Consider the following 16,589-nt stretch of genomic DNA (forward strand, 5'->3'; position numbering starts at 1 on the left):
CAGCCGGCTGAGCGAGCGCGTTAGGTACGGAAGCTGGGAGCCAAGATGGAGGAGTACGCGCGCGAGCCTTGGTGAGGAGCCGCATTTCCGCCTCCCGCTTCTCCCGGAAGAGACCAAAAGCGGAACAGAGGGGCAGCGGGTTTGGTTCTTAGGAGGCAGGGCTGGCAGACCCGCTTAGCTTTCCTTTTTTCGGGACCGGCGGCGGGCAAGTGACCTTGGGGAGCCGCGAGTGGGTCAGCCACTGCCGCCGCCTGACCGGTTGCAAGGGCTGGGGAAGCCTCTCTTGGCCGGGGCGGCGGGGAGCGCCTTGCTTCTGCCTTGGCCAGCTCCCTTGCGGGTGGATGAAGTACCCGATCCCAATGGATCCGAGAGACGCGGGGTGGGCTGAAGTTCCCTGTGCCCGGCAAAATGGGCAGGTTCATTTTGTCCTTTGGCGGAACGCAATTGCAGAAAGGAGGGTGTCTTTTTGCTAAATTGGAAGCTCCTCGGAGTGCCCTTTTAATCTCCCATTTAGCAACTCGGATTTACATGGCCATAACTGGCTATAAGTGAAGGTGCTCTGCAGGTCCATGGGGGCAATACTGGCCAGTTTCTCGTTCGTCCTTCACCTATGTTTCCAATTTGCTGAGGCTTTGTAGGAAATTGCTGGACTGATACCACCTGTGCATTATGTGTATTCTTCAGCAACATGGTGCATGCTCAGGTTACAATTAAAAGCGGGTTGGTTTAAGAGATGCTGAGTGTACACTTTTGCTTTATAAGATTAAAAACACATTGTAGGACTATGCAAACAAAAAATATAATACTGCAGAACAGTGGTATCACCTTGCTAGCACTTTATGGATGAGGTTGCTAGATCCACTGTACATGGGTTGGGGTGGGGAGATAATAAAGAGTGGACACATAGTCCTACAGATACAACCGGCCCTTTGAGGGTGACCAAACTGCTGATGCGGCCCCCGATGAATTTGAGTTTGACACCCCTGCTCTAGATGATGAACCTCTGATATTTTGATGGGGTTCAACAGCGCCACCCACAGCACCTGGGATGTTAACACTCCCACAGCAAACCTTGGATGGATGGCTATTGATTGTTTTCCCTGTGAATATTCTTCTTTCAGTTTTGCCGTTTAAAACCACAATCAGGCTGTCTGAACTGCCCAGGCCTTCTTAAATGTAGGATTCAGAGTGATGTGGGATGTTGAAGTAGCTTCAGTCAAGTTTCCTGCTTTTGTTCTTCCTTCTGGCTCTCTCTGGTTGACCAAAGAGTCGCTTGACATTGGAGATGGCACAGATTCCATGACTGAACCAAACAAACTTCATCCCAGAAAAGAGCCAGGCTTTTTGAATCTCAGGCAGTGAACCTTGTAGTAACAATAATGATAATTTTATTATTTTTACCCTGCCCATCTGACTGGGTGGCCCCAGCCAACAAATAGAAAAAACATAATAAAGCATCAAACATTAAAAACTTCCCTATACAGAGGTGCCTTCAGAAGTCCTCTAAAAGTTGCATGGTTATTTCCTTGACATCTGATGGGAGGGCGTTCCACAGGGTGGGTGCCCCTATCAAGAAGGCCCACTGCCTCGTCCCCTGTAACTTCTCACAGTAATGTAACGTTTAAGTACGGTGGTACTTCGGGTTAAGAACTTAATTCGTTCCGTAGGTCCGTTCTTAACCTGAAACTGTTCTTAACGTGAAGCACCACTTTAGCTCATGGGGCCGCCTGCTGCCGCTGCGCTGCCAGAGCACGATTTCTGTTCTCATCCTGAAGCAAAGTTCTTAATCTGAGGTACTATTTCTAGGTTAGCGGAGTCTGTAACCTGAAGCGTATGTAACCTGCGGTACAACTGTAAGGAAACTTGAATAATGATACTAATGCTGATATGAGAAGTTTCTGCTGCATTCTGTGATGTCGAGAATTTTAGAAAACATCCAAATTGGTTTAAGGTGATGCACATCATCATTAAATTTTTAGCCACTAAAGAAATTTAAATTTGGCAGCTGCTACACACATTTGTTCAATATATGAAAAGTGTTTTTCAGCACATAGAAGTGACGCGCAGCCTAAATTAATAATGCGGAGTTTTAAAGAATAAGAGCTTTACTGAGTTAAAATAAACTTCTTGATAAACAACATGGTTCCAAACAGTTTGACTGAGATTCCATACTGACTCTGCTCACAACTGAGGCAGACTGACTCTGACTGAAATCTTTCAGAGAACACACAGAGAAAATGGCTGCTAAGTCACATGTCAGAGTGACTCAACAGTTAGCAGTTAGGCCTGAATAACTTTAGTAGGCCCAAATGATTGTGCAGTCCCAGCACTTCCCAGCCTGCTTTGCTGCTTCTGCTCACATGTGTCTTTGTCACATGACACTCCCCCAAAGACCTAGAGAGCAGAAGTATAAACATGAAAAAGTAACTTTTCACCTGGTGGCAATTTGGCTAGTTTGTAAACCTTATTTTCTTTGAATGATCCCAACTCTTCTTTCTGTCGGAAATCAAGCCTATCTAGGGAGCAACTGGCAACACTCCCAGGCACCCGGCTTGGTCTCCTGTTGACCTCCCTGGCTGCATTCCCAGCAAGATCCAGGCTAGGTCGCGATAGGCGATTCTTCTCAGCGTGAGAAGAACACACCCCCTCCCTCCTGCTCTCCTGGCAGGGAAAAGGAGATAGACAGAAACGTTTTTACATGCTTTTATTTCTGTCTTTGAAGCATAACAGAAAACATGACTGCTCTCTTCAAGCTCCAGCAGTCCAGAGACAAAAACCTCCTGTACTTCCTGTACAAGAGCAAGAGAAAGAGCTCATATTACACTCTGAGCTAATTCCGGTGCATTGCCCTGTGAACTGACTGTCCCTCTGTTTCCCACGGAACAGTCCCAACATTCCATCATGTTTTGTTTTCAAGCTACCAGTTTGCAGCTGCATTGCTTCTATATCGTAACACTTTCATGGCATCAAACCACTGCGTTTGTTCCTTAGAAGGTAGTTTCAGAACTTGAGCAAAGTCCTGTGACTGTGTACAATTAACATGACACACTTTTGTTGTGCCAAAAGTCAATTTATCGGGGGAATACCCTTTGTAAAGGGAATTGGGGTTGCTCGTGCGTAAAGGGTGCTACAGCTCTAGGCAACGTTGCCTGGCTAAACCTTTCCCTGGCTGGACAGCCCTTTCTCCATGGCTGTGTCAGTCGCTGGCAGAATCCATCAGTGGGCGTTTTCTGAACTTCTTCCAACATAAAAACTCCTTGACCCCAAGTCTCCTCCTAGCCTCCCTGCGCGGAAGTCTCCTGCGCAGAGTGGGCGTGCCCAACGGAGGTCCTGGGCTCTCCCCGCTGGTCTCTGTGGAAGAGTCTTGGAGCCCTCTCTCCGCAGTCCCCCCTTGCTTCCTGGTGTCCCTCCTATTTCCTTCCTCAAAGGAAGCTTGCTCTCTCTCCCTGCTGGTCCCTTCTCCTGCATCGTTAGGGAGCCTTACCTCCACTCTAGGCTCCGATGGCAGTTCCCTGACATCCACCTCCCCTCCAGGACCCCCCTCACCTCCGTTCCGTTCCTTTGGCCTAAATTCCTCCCTTTCCCCTGACGGTGATGCGGGGAATCCCCGGAAGGAGCTATCTCCCTCCTCCGAAGATTCAAACATTGCTCTCCACCTGCTGCTATCTCTTCGCACAGGGTACTCTTCCCAGTCCGATTCCTCTCCCCCGGATACCTCTCCTCCCTCCTCTTCGGAGGCCGGAAACCCCATAAAATCTTCTTCCTCATCTGTGGTGCCAAATTGCTCCTCCTAGAACCTCGATGTGGGTTTGGGCTTCCTTGGGAACCTGCCGTGAAACTCCCCCCGGAGATACTCATCCCTGATGTTTTCCGCAGGAACCCACATGTTTTCCGATTCTGGTTCCCCCTCCCAAGCCACCAAATACTCCACTTGTCCCCCTCGCCATCTTGAATCGAGTATTTCCATGGCTTGACTACTGAATTCCCTCTCCTCTACGTGTGGGTGAGTGGGGACCTCTCTCTCTCGCCCCGGCAGTTCCAGTCCCTCCCTGTACGGAGAGAGTAGGGATCTATGGAACACCGGGTATAGTTTCATGCTGGTCGGCAACTTGAGTCTAAAGGCCACGGGATTAACCTGCTGTGTCACCTCGAAAGGTCCCAGCCGCCTTGGCCACAACTTCTTGCAATCCCCCTTGAACGGTAACCCTTGGGTTGACAACCACACCCGGTCCCCTACCCGTATGGTTTCTCCTTCCCTACGGTGTTTGTCGGCTTGCCTCTTATACACTTCCTTGGCCCGTTCCAAGTTCATCTTAAGTTGTTGGTGTAAGGCCTCCATTTCTTGCACAAACTGCTCCACTGCCGGTACACTCCACCTCTCCTCCCCTCCCCCTGGGAAGGCCCTGGGGTGACACCCATGATTGGCCATGAACGGGCTCATTCCCATGGACACATGTTCCGCATTATTGTACGCAAATTCGGCCAACGCTAGTTTCTCCACCCAATCGTTCTGTCTCTCGCTGACATAGCAGCGTAGGTATTGTTGGAGTATACTGTTCACTCTTTCCGCTTGCCCGTTGGTCTCCGGGTGTCTGGCCGTTGAGAAGCTTACCTCGACTTGCAGCAAGCTCATGAGCTTCCTCCAGAACCTGGAAGTAAATTGCTTCCCTTGGCCGGACAAAACCCTCAAGGGGGCGCCATGCAGCCTGAAGATGTGCTCCACAAACAGCCTGGCAGTTTCCTCTGCTGTCACCGCATGTGAGCAAGCGATAAAGTGGCACATTTTTGTTAACAGGTCGACAACCACCATGACGGCTGTTTTACCCCTTGACTTGGGCAAATCGGTCATAAAATCTATGGATACCACCTCCCATGGTCTTCCCGGTGTGGGTAAGGGTTCTAGTAACCCCGCGGGCGCCGCCCTCTCCCCCTTTGCTCGCTGGCAGCAGTCGCACCCTCGTACGTACTCCCGTACATCTTCCCTCACCCTTGGCCACCAGAACTGCCTGGTGACCAGCAACATGGTTTTGTGTTGACCAAACTGCCCCACCGTCGGGTTATCATGGAGCCGTTTGAGCACCCTTCTCCTCAAGTCATCCCCTGGTACGTACAGTGCTCCCCTGTAATACAGTACCCCTTCTTTCTCCTCAAAACCCCCATGGTTTTCCCCCTTGCTCCTGAGTTCCCTGATCTTGGTTTGGGCGAACTCGTCGTCCTTCGTCAGCCCGGCTAGTTCTCGTCTCTCTACTAATACTCCCACACACACCCATCGGTTCTCGGGGATCACATGTCGGGCTTCTGGTGGTCCTTCTCCTTCCATATACTCCGGCTTCCGGGAGAGGGTGTCTGCTCTGACGTTTTTCTCTCCCGGCACGTACCGAATCTCAAAGAAAAACTTGGAGAACTCCTGAGCCCATCGCACCTGTCGCTGGTTGAGTACTCGTGCAGTCCTCCAGTATTCGAGGTTCTTATGGTCCATGCACACCTGGATCTTGTGCTGCGCCCCTATTAACAAATGTCTCCCGCGTCGAAAGGCTTCATAAATTGCAAGCAGTTCCCGGTCATAGACCGTGTAGTTTTGCTCCGACTTGCTCAGCTTCCTCGAAAAGAACGCGCACGGTCTCCAGCTGGACTGGTCTCCCAGCTGGAGTAGCACCGCCCCTACGGCTCGGTCTGACGCGTCTGTCTCCAGCCTCATTGGCTTCTGCAGATCCACGTGCAAGAGCTGCTCTTCCGAAGCGAAGGCCTTCTTCAGCCTTTCAAAGGCCTGCTGTGCATCTTCCGTCCAGACGAATTTCTTTTTGCTACTGAGGCAATCTGTGATGGGCGCTGTCAAGTGGGCGAAGTTCTTGATGAACTTCCGGTAGAAGTTCCCAAACCCCAGGAACCTCTGTACGTCCTTCCGGGTCTTGGGGGTCTTCCATTTCAGCACCGCCTGCACCTTGCCTGGGTCCATAGCTAGGCCCTTGTCCGACAACCTGTATCCCAGGAACTCGACCTCTCGGGCGTGGAACTGGCACTTCTCCAGTTTGACCCACAACTGATGTTCCTGTAGCCTCTTTAGCACTTCCTGGACGTCTCTGACATGCTGCTCCTCGTTGTCCGAATAGATTAACACGTCATCTAAAAAGGCCACGCAATTCTTGTACAGCAGGGATCCCAACACGTGGTGCATGAAAGATTGAAAACAGGCGGAGCCTGATTGTAATCCAAAAGGCATAACGAGGTATTCAAAGGCCCCCAGAGGGGTGAACATGGTGGTTTTCCATTCATCCCCCTCCCTCATCCTAATCAAATTGTACGCACCCCGAAGGTCCAGCTTAGTAAAAATTTTCCCCTTCCTCACCCTGGTTAAAATATCGTCAATCCCGGGCATTGGGAAGGTCACTGGTTCCGATACAAGGTTCAAGGCCCTAAAATCTACGACCAATCTGGGCTGTTTGGTGTCTTTTTTGTCCACAAAGAACACCGGACTGCCTCCCACCGCCCTTGATTCTCTTATGAAACCTCTTTTCAGGTTCTTGTCAATAAACTCCCGCAACTCCTGCATCTCCCTGTCCGACATGGCATACAGTTTACCCACTGGTAGCTGAGCCCCTGGGAGTAGGTTGATTTGACAGTCGAAGGGTCTATGGGGGGGTAGTTTATCCGCTTCCTTCTCGCTGAAGACATCCTGCAGGTCAGCGTATTGTGGCGGTACCTTCCCCTTTTCCCCCACCGCCATCCCTGCCACCCTGGCTACAGCCATCCTCGGGGTTTCCCCACCGTGACAGTGTTCCAAGCAGTGAGCTGACCCAAAAGAAACTGTCCGCTGGTGCCATGCCACTACTGGATCATGTAGTGCCAACCAGCTCATTCCCAGTATGATGGGTGGTCCTGCCAGTGTGGCTACGTGAAAGGCAATGGTCTCTGTGTGTCTGGAAACCCTCATTCTCATGGGGGGAGTCTGGTGCGTCACTTCCCCTCCCAAGAGTTCTCTGCCATCAATGGTCGTTACTTGTAAGGGACAGTCTAGAGGCAGGAGGTACAGCTGGTGCTCCAGGGCGAAATCCTTGCTGAAAAAATTACAGGAACTACCTGAATCCAGCAGTGCTTTAACCTTGATTGGGTGCCCATTGGGGAGTTCTAGCACCACCTCTAAGGCTATGGCTGCTTGGGGGGGGTCTGGCTTGGGCACTTTTACTGGTTGCTGGCCTGGCTGCTGTGCCCGCTGATCGGCAGCCAAGCGTTGGCTTTTCACTGCTCCTCCTCTCCCCCCTCCTCACAGCCAGCAGCCCCCACCATTCCTTGCCATGCTTTCCTTTGAGGGCAGACCCTGGCAAAATGTCCTGGCTGTTGGCAGAGGAAACACTTCTTGGCTGTTTTCCCCTCCTTTCCCTCCTTCTTTCGAACTTCGCTGGAGTTTGAAACCCGCGCGCGCGCGCGCGCGCTCCCCCAATCTCCATTGGTTCCACTGGCTGGGAAGGTTGGTCCGGTATTTCAGGAATGCGGTTGTCATGCCAACGCTCTCCTCTCCCCTCCCGCTTCTCTAAAGCGCGCGCTTCTTGGCGCGCTCCAATCGCAAGTACAGCCTTAGTCAGCTGATCCATCGATTGAGGGCGGGGCGCACGGGAGAGTTCGTCCTTCACTGAGGGGGATAAGCCTTCCTCAAACAACATTTGCACTGGTTCCGAGCCCAGTTCCCACCCAAGTCTATGGCAAAACGCGACCAGTACTCTCTAACTGACTGGCCCCCTTGCTTGCACGCCATCAGTTCCCTGCGAACCACACTCTGCTCCACTCCACTTGAGAACATGGCGTCCATGGCGCCAAAAAATTTCCTAAGGTCCTTTAGGGCAGCATTCTGCGTTGCCATTAATGGCCGGATCCATTCCCTGGCAGCGTCTTGAAGATGCCCGATAACATAAGCGACCCTCACCCCATCCTCCGCAAAGTCATCATACTGCAGTTCCAGCGCGTACTGTACCTCAGTCCTGAATGCATTATAATCCCTGGGGTCTCCCCCAAACTTGTGCACCAGTCCTGGTACCTTCCTTGCGATGGGGGTGGGCTTCCCCTGGGCATCCTGAGTCCTCCTTTCATCTAGCCGCGCCGCTAACAGAGCCACCTGCTGTTCCAAATCTCGGTTTCTCTCCTCCAGATTTGGCGCTGCCGCTGCTCCCTCTCCGGCGCCTGCTCCTCCGGTTTGACTCATGATGCTGCCTGTCTTGTCTTTGTGCACAAGCAACGTCAAGGACTGATGGATTGCTGTAAAGGGAATTGGGGTTGCTCGTGCGTAAAGGGTGCTACAGCTCTAGGCAACGTTGCCTGGCTAAACCTTTCCCTGGCTGGACAGCCCTTTCTCCATGGCTGTGTCAGTCGCTGGCAGAATCCGTCAGTGGGCATTTTCTGAACTTCTTCCAACATAAAAACTCCTTGACCCCAAGTCTCCTCCTAGCCTCCCTGCGCGGAAGTCTCCTGCGCAGAGTGGGCGTGCCCAACGGAGGTCCTGGGCTCTCCCCGCTGGTCTCTGTGGAAGAGTCTTGGAGCCCTCTCTCTGCAGTCCCACCTTGCTTCCTGGTGTCCCTCCTATTTCCTTCCTCAAAGGAAGTTTGCTCTCTCTCCCTGCTGGTCCCTTCTCCTGCATCGTTAGGGAGCCTTACCTCCACTCTAGGCTCCGATGGCAGTTCCCTGACACCCTTGGTAGTCCATGTGGACCTTCTAGGAATAACCACTGGGCTTTCCTTCTCTTGTTGCTCCTCCAACTCATCATTTTGTTGTTCCTCTGATTCACTGCTTGTGGCACTTTGCAAAGTGTCAGTGCCTGAGGGCAAATTTTCCCCACTTCCTATCCTTTCCTCAGCAGCTGGCTGCCTGAGAGGCTCCTGTGGCTGTCCTGAGAGAGGAATTAAAATACTAGGATTGGCATGAACCTGTTCTCACCTATCCTGTTCAGCAAATTCAGCATTTTGTGAAATGACTACTTGGCCACATCCCAAAGCAAAACGATAAGACCTGCTAGAATAGCCCTGATAGCCAATGAAACGTAGCACTCTGGTTTTAGGCTAACCTTTGCGTCTCAGAGACTTGGGGATATGAACAGAAGCCCAAGTCCCCCACACATGTAAACCTGTGTAATCCGGTTCCTTCCCAAAAAGCATTCTGTAGGGAATATCACCCGTGGCAGTAGTGCAAGTACGGTTCACTAAAAAATTGGCAGTCAGGAGAGCTTTTCCCCAGAGCTTTGCATCATTTTGCAATCCAGCATCAGTTAACAAGCTGTCCTTTACAATTTGCATGACACCCACACGTCTCTCTGCAATTCCATTTTTCCAGGGACTATTTGGACATGTGAGACGATGCGTTATTCCATGGCGTTTAAGCCATGCCTGGAAATGATTACTTAAATATTCGCCTCCTCGGTCGGTTTGGAGTTGAATAACTGGCCTTTGAAAACATCTTTCTGCCCATACCTTCCAGGACTTAAAAGCATCTGCACATTCTGATTTGTTTCTCAATAGATATAGCCATGAATACCTTGTTTTATCATCCACAATAATTGAGAGCCAGTGTGGTGTAGTGGTTAAGAGCAATAGACTCGTAATCTGGGGAATCGGGTTCGTGTCTCTGCTCCTCCACATGCAGCTGCTGGGTGACCTTGGGCCAGTCACACTTTTCTGAAGTCTCTCAGCCCCACTCACCTCACAGAGTGTATGTTGTGGGGGAGGAAGGGAAAGGAGAATGTGAGCCGCTCTGAGACTCCTTCGGGTAGTGATAAAGCGGGATATCAAATCCAAACTCTTCTTCTTCTAGGCCATATCTAGATCCTCCCTCACTCTTTGGAAAAGGACCAATTAAGTCAGAATGAACAAGTTGCAAAGCAAGTGTAGAAATTCTATCACTTCTACCTGGTATTGGTTGCAACTTTGATTTTGCTTGCTTGCAAATAGCACAATCAAGGTATGTGCTACACTGGTTAACATTTAAATCTTGACATATTTTTTGCATGTTCTCCAGATATTTGAAACTTGCATGCCCCATTTTTCTATGCAAAGCATGGATGCAGTTTTTATGCGGGCAATTAGAGTTTTGCTGACATAGTTCAGTTATCAATACATCATTTTTTCCAGCTTTAGGTCTCTCTGTGACCCCATCACTTGGCGGAGAGTGCTGTAAAGGGTACAAACCATCCACCATTTTTGTAGAAGCAATTTCCTTGCCCTGCTTCTTAATAAAACACTCATCACCCACAAATATAAATTCAAAACCAACATTTGTAAGGCATGAAATTGACAATAAAGAAAATTCTAGTTCTTCAACAAACAATACATCCCTCAGTTCTGCATCTAGGCATGGCAAATAACACGTACCTATACCTGAGATTGGGCAATGCCGCCCATCAGCAAGACAAATGCTTTCCTTGCCTTTTGGCAAATTGCTGAGTGTTGTAAAGCAGTCAGGGCTGCTCATTATGATTCTGGCAGAGCCAGAGTCCAAAATGTAGCTGTCTGGAGAATTTTTCTTTTCTTTTCTTGCGGCAGATGAGACAAAATGCATCCGATTTTCTGTCTCACAGGGATCGCTCGCTTTTCCTGGGTTTTTTCACGTGGCAATCTTTCTTCATGTGCCCGAGTTTGCCACACTGATAGCATTTCTTTGCCAACATGGCACGATCCGTGGAGCATTCTTCGGTCCCATCTCCTCCTGAGAATCTGGGTTTCTGGATAGCAGGGCGACGCAAACTCCTCTGGTCTGCCTTCTCACTCAGCTTTTCCACGCGCTTTTCAGATTCCTCCTGTAGACGGGCTGTTACATACGCCATCGATAAATCTTCTTGCCTCATGCTTTCAAGAGAGGCTATCACAATATTAAAGCTTGGTGGGAGACTGGATAGCAGGATATAGACTTGATCCAGGTCTGGAAATCTTTTACCACTCCTTTGCAACTGGACGAATAACATGCGCAAAGTCTGGAGGTGTGTAGTTAAACATCTGCCTTCAGGCAGCACTGTTCTATACAGTCTCCTAGTTAGTCCAATTATTGAACCAGCACTGTCAGACAGGTGTATCTGACGTAGACGATCCAAATATTGTTTGGCAGAGTCCAGTTCTGCAATGTGCAGGACCTGTGGTTCGTCTAGAGCCAACAAAATGTGCGCTCAGGCTCTATCATCCTCTTCACGTTCCTGCTCAGAGGGTTGTGGATTCAAACCAGTTTCCACACAGTACCAAAGTCTATCACATTTTAGAACCAGTTCAAGCTTGAGAGCCCAAGTCAGGTAGTTCTTACCATTCAGATGTTCCATCTGGGCAGTGTTGCCAAGATTAATAAACTGCGCAGGTTTCTGAGCTGACGTGGCTTCTGCTCCTTGCTGCACCGGGTCTGCTTCTTTGGTACACGGCCTCACCACTGGACCTTCAGTCCCTTTGAGGTCCTCACCAACATCACCCTGATTCTCCAGCTTTAGCAATTGGCCATCCATAAAACACTGGGCCCCATGACCTGACACGAAACATAAATTAATAACGCAGAGTTTTAAAGAATAAGAGCTTTACTGAGTTAAAATAAACTTCTTGATAAACAACATGGTTCCAAACAGGTTGACTGAGATTCCATACTGACTCTGCTCACAACTGAGGCAGACTGACTCTGACTGAAATCTTTCAGAGAACACACAGAGAAAATGGCTGCTAAGTCACATGTCAGAGTGACTCAACAGTTAGCAGTTAGGCCTGAATAACTTTAGTAGACCAAAATGATTGTGCAGTCCCAGCACTTCCCAGCCTGCTTTGATGCTTATACTCTCATGTGTCTTCGTCACATGACAAGAAGTTCACGTTTGCCATTTTTATTCCCCTACTCTTACATCGCCCACCACAAGGCAGCTGACTATGACCAAGTCAGTCCAGAGTCAATGTTCCCAAATATTTCTCCAGCTCTTAAAATTTGTTTAGATTTTTTACTGCATACTGAACAACTTAGCATATTGAATATATCTTAATTTTAACAGGGAACTTTCCCGCATTGGCCACCTTTTTCAATAAAAGCACATTTTATTTATGAATATAGTACAGATCCATATTTAAATTTGAACAAAATGAAAGTACCAGGTTAAGCTGTACTTTTAAAAACTTGAGAGAGAAAACATCTAATATTCAACTTGATTTGTATACGAAACCAGACATTTTTACAAAACAAAAGGAACATTATAACATCTAACTCCCTTCAGTTCTTCCCCTGTCCCAAGCATTAATGAGCATTGTTCCATAATTTGGGAGTGCACTTCTTCCGAGACTCTAATCCATTGGCCTCTTAGTTTCAGGTGGTGATGAATTGGAAATGAAGAACAAGGGAGACCGCAACGAAATCCACACAGTGGAGGAGCCATATCAGGATTCAGACGGTGGAGAGAGCTTCAGTCAGAGCTCCCATTCCACTTCCCATCAAAGAAATCCGCTTGAGAAGAAACCCTATCAGTGCTTGGAATGTGGAAAAAGCTTCACCTGGAAACAGAGTTTGGCTGCCCATCAAAGAATTCATACAAAAGAGAAACCCTATCGCTGCTTGGAGTGTGGAAAGAGCTTCAGTCACAGTCACAATCTCACTACCCATCGTAGGATTCATACAGGAGAGAAACCTTATCACTGTGTGGAATGTGGAAAGAGCTTCAGTCACAGCTCCCATCTCACTGCACATCAAAGAATTCATACAGGGGAGAAACCATATCACTGCTTAGAGTGTGGAAAGAGCTTCAGTCAGAGGGCTAAGCTCACTTCCCATCAAAGGATTCATACAGGGGAGAAACCCTATCAGTGCTTGGAATGTGGAAAGAGCTTCAATCACAGGGCCAAGCTCACTTCCCATCAAAGGATTCATACAGGGGAGAAACCCTATCAGTGCTTGGAATGTGGAAAGAGCTTAACTCGGAGTGCCCATCTCACTTCTCATCAAAGGATCCATACAGGGGAGAAACCCTATCAGTGCTTGGAATGTGGAAAGAGCTTCAGGCAAAAAAGCAGTTTTACTTCCCATCAAAGAATTCATACAGGGGAGAAACCCTATCAGTGCTTGGAATGTGGAAAGAGCTTCCGTCAAAAAAGCAGTTTCACTTCCCATCAAAGAATTCATACAGGGGAGAAACCCTATCAGTGCTTGGAATGTGGAAAGAGCTTCAATCAGAGGGCCAAGCTCACTTCTCATCAAAGGATTCATACAGGGGAGAAACCCTATCAGTGCTTGGATTGTGGAAAGAGCTTCACTCGGAGTGCCCATCTCACTTCTCATCAAAGGATCCATACAGGGGAGAAACCCTATCAGTGCGTGGAATGTGGAAAGAGCTTCAGTCAAAAAACCAGTTTCACTTCCCATCAAAGAATTCATACAGGGGAGAAACCCTGTCAGTGTGTGGAATGTGGAAATAGTTTCAGCCAGAGCTCCCATCTCACTGCACATCAAAGAATTCATACAGGGGAGAAACCATATCACTGCTTGGAGTGTGGAAAGAGCTTCAGTCACAGCCACAATCTTACTTCCCATCGTAGAATTCATACAGGAGAAAACCCCTTTCAGTGCCTGGAATGTGGAAAGAGCTTCACTCGGAGTACCCATTTCACTTCCCATCAAAGAATTCATACAGGGGACGAACCCTATCAGTGTGTGCAATGTGGAAAGAGCTTCACCAGGAAAGAATATCTAACTGTTCATCAAAGAATTCATACAGGGGAGAAACCGTATCAGTGCTTGGAATGTGGAAAAAGCTTCACCTGGAAAGAAAGTCTAACTGTCCATCAGAGAAATCATACAGGCGAGAAACCGTATCAGTGCTTGGAATGTGGAAAGAGCTTCAGTCACAGCTATACTCTCACTTCCCATTGTAGAATTCATACAAGGGAGAAACCCTATCAGTGCGTGGAATGTGGAAAGAGCTTCAATCTGAGGGCCCATCTCACTTCCCATCAAAGGATTCATACAGGGGAGAAACCCTATCAGTGCATGGAATGTGGAAAGAGCTTCAGTCACAGCTACAGTCTGACTTCCCATCGTAGAATTCATACAGGGGAGAAACCCTATCAGTGCATGGAATGTGGAAGGAGCTTCACCAGGAAAGAAAGTCTTACTTCCCATCAAAGAATTCATACAGGAGAAAACCCCTTTCAGTGCCTGGAATGTGGAAAGAGATTCATTAACAGCTCCACACTCACTTCCCATCAAAGAATTCATACAGGGGAGAAACCCTTTAAGTGCTTGGAATGTGGAAAGAGCTTCACCTGGAAAGAAAATCTCACTTCCCATCAAAGGATTCATACAGGGAAGAAACCCTTTAAGTGCTTGGAATGTGGAAAGAGCTTCACCTGGAAAATAAGTTTCACTTCCCATCAAAGAATTCATACAGGAGAAAACCCCTTTCAGTGCCTGGAATGTGGAAAGAGCTTCACCAGGAAAGTAGGTCTCACTGCCCATCAAAAATTACACACAGTCGAGGAATCATATCAGTGTTAGGAATGTGGAAAGAGCTTTAGTCAAAAAGGAAATCTCATTTCATCAAAGAATACATACAGGGGAGGAATCATATCAATGCCAAGAGTGTGATCGGAGGGATTTATGAAAGTCTCATTTTTCAAGTTCTCTAAAAAAATACAGTTGTAGCTCTTAAAAGGACTTAGAGCTAGCTGAAAACGCTAAAATCAAGACAGGCTTCGACAAGTTTGTTTCTCTTTGAAGGAAAATATTTCTTCTACTCTGAGCCACTTAAAGAGAATTGGATTCCTGCAAGACAACCACTCTTATCTGGACACCTAAATTGCTAGGTCCTCTTGGACACATTCTTTCTTTTTTCTGTTTTATGGTTCCTCTCTTAAAGTAATTATTTGGTTTATTTGTTTAATTCGAATCTTAATTTGAGAAATTGGATTTTATGTTAAACATCTTATGTGTGTTGGGTATCAGGCTGGAAGGAAGAGGGAGGGCTGGAAAAATGCAGGAAACAGGATCTCTTGGGAAAGAGTTATTCTGTGACCTTGACAAACTGATAAGGTGCTGTTGGAAAATAGGTTGCTTTGAGAACAAGGGAGAGGGAGATTTTGAATATGGCAGTTCAAAAACAGTTTACACCAGGCCTGTGTTAAATTTGGAGAAGCTATTAGCCCGAATTGATAAAAATAATGAAATGGAGACAAATTTGACCACTAAAGTAGAGACACTGACAAAGGAAACAGAAGCACTAGATGTCTCCATGAAAGGAAGGGAGGTGAAGTCTGAAAAGCTGGAAAAGAAGACAAAAAATGGAAAACAGAACAGGAGACGCTTAGGATTGATGTGGACGGTTTGGGTGGGAGATAAGAGGCAATTGCGGGCGCTTTGGCGGTTCTTGAGATGAGACAGAAAGCCCAGCCTCTGAGACGGAGAGGAGGGAGGAGAGCAGGATTTTAGCAAAGGTTTGAGCGGAGTGGCTGGGAGTGGAAGAGGAATTCATGGAGGAGGCGCCACTCTCCTCACAGCCGGGGGTGGTGGCTTTTGGGTAGAAAACCAATGTGAATAAATTCCCCCAGTGAAACCCCCTGGCCGGTCTTCCTATATTCAGAGTCTTCTTTCCCTGTGCCCCCACCCCGCCCCAATCAAAGTCCCAGCCAGCAGCTGCCCCCCAGGCCTTCCTCCGCCCATCTTGGGGCCTCAAGGCATGCAGGCAGAATTTGGTGGGGGGCCAGGCTGGGCTCAGAGGTCTGCTTTCCTCTCCTTCCACTGGGAAGCTTGTCTACTAACTAATGGATAAAGGGTTGTTTGGAAGACTAAGCCATCTCTACCCCCCACCCTGTTTTGAAATAAAGCCAATTTAAGAATTGGGGGCACAGAGGAAGGAGAATGTTATGTTCTAAGCTTGGATCCTAGAACAACAGGCAAGTAGGTTCCTAGAATGCAACAACTGATTGACTTGCAGGAAAAGACCAATCAGGCTCCAGGAGGGAAGCAGAATCAGCCAGTCAGACAGGACTAATTGTGTAATTAATGTATACAAAAGCCTGAGGTTTGGGGGGCAATTAAATCACTGTTTTACAAGCTTCAATAAAGAGCATGAAATCACTACAGGACTCCGAATATATTTCACTGGCGATGAAGGTGGGATCCTGCTGAGCTGTCTGCCAAGCACCGCATACAGCCGCCCCAGGCAGCACAGCATTGCACTGCGCATCCAGGCTACAGCTCCAGGACCCAAGGACCCAGAATGGCGACAGACAACCGCTTCATGCCGTTCAGCCCAGCCTCAGGAGACTGGGAAGAATACGCCACCCGCTTCCCGTTCCTCCTGGAGGCAAAGGACGTCATGAGACACAGCCAAGAAGAGGGCAACCTTCTTCAGCATCTGTGGAGAAGAAACGTTTAAGATCGCCCGAGCCCTCCTCATTCCCACAAATATTGCGACCGTTCCCTATGACACGATAATAGAACGGCTGAAGGGGCACTTCTCGCAACAACCCTCGGGGGTAGCGTGTCGAAATGCCTTCTAGGCAAAGCGGCAGGTCTCTGGAGAAACCATAACCGGGTATGTGACCTCCCTCTGCTAGGCTGCCAGGCTCTGCAACGTCACAAAGCTGGAGAACATGCTCGGCGACAGC

General features: G+C 48.5%; 1 protein-coding gene across 1 annotated transcript in view; it reads left to right on the forward strand.

Annotated features, from left to right (window-relative positions):
• LOC128418850 (zinc finger protein 91-like) overlaps positions 1-16,056 on the forward strand; it is a 34,922-nt gene extending 18,866 nt beyond the window's left edge. Inside the window, exon 12 of the mRNA XM_053398944.1 lies at positions 12,296-16,056. Coding sequence (XP_053254919.1) covers positions 12,296-14,478 — 2,183 coding nt within the window. The 3' untranslated portion in view covers positions 14,479-16,056. The remainder of the gene's footprint in view (positions 1-12,295) is intronic.
• The last annotated feature ends 533 nt before the right edge of the window (positions 16,057-16,589 follow it).

The sequence above is a fragment of the Podarcis raffonei genome, chromosome 8, assembly GCF_027172205.1.
Source record: "Podarcis raffonei isolate rPodRaf1 chromosome 8, rPodRaf1.pri, whole genome shotgun sequence".
Taxonomy (NCBI): Eukaryota; Metazoa; Chordata; class Lepidosauria; order Squamata; family Lacertidae; genus Podarcis; species Podarcis raffonei.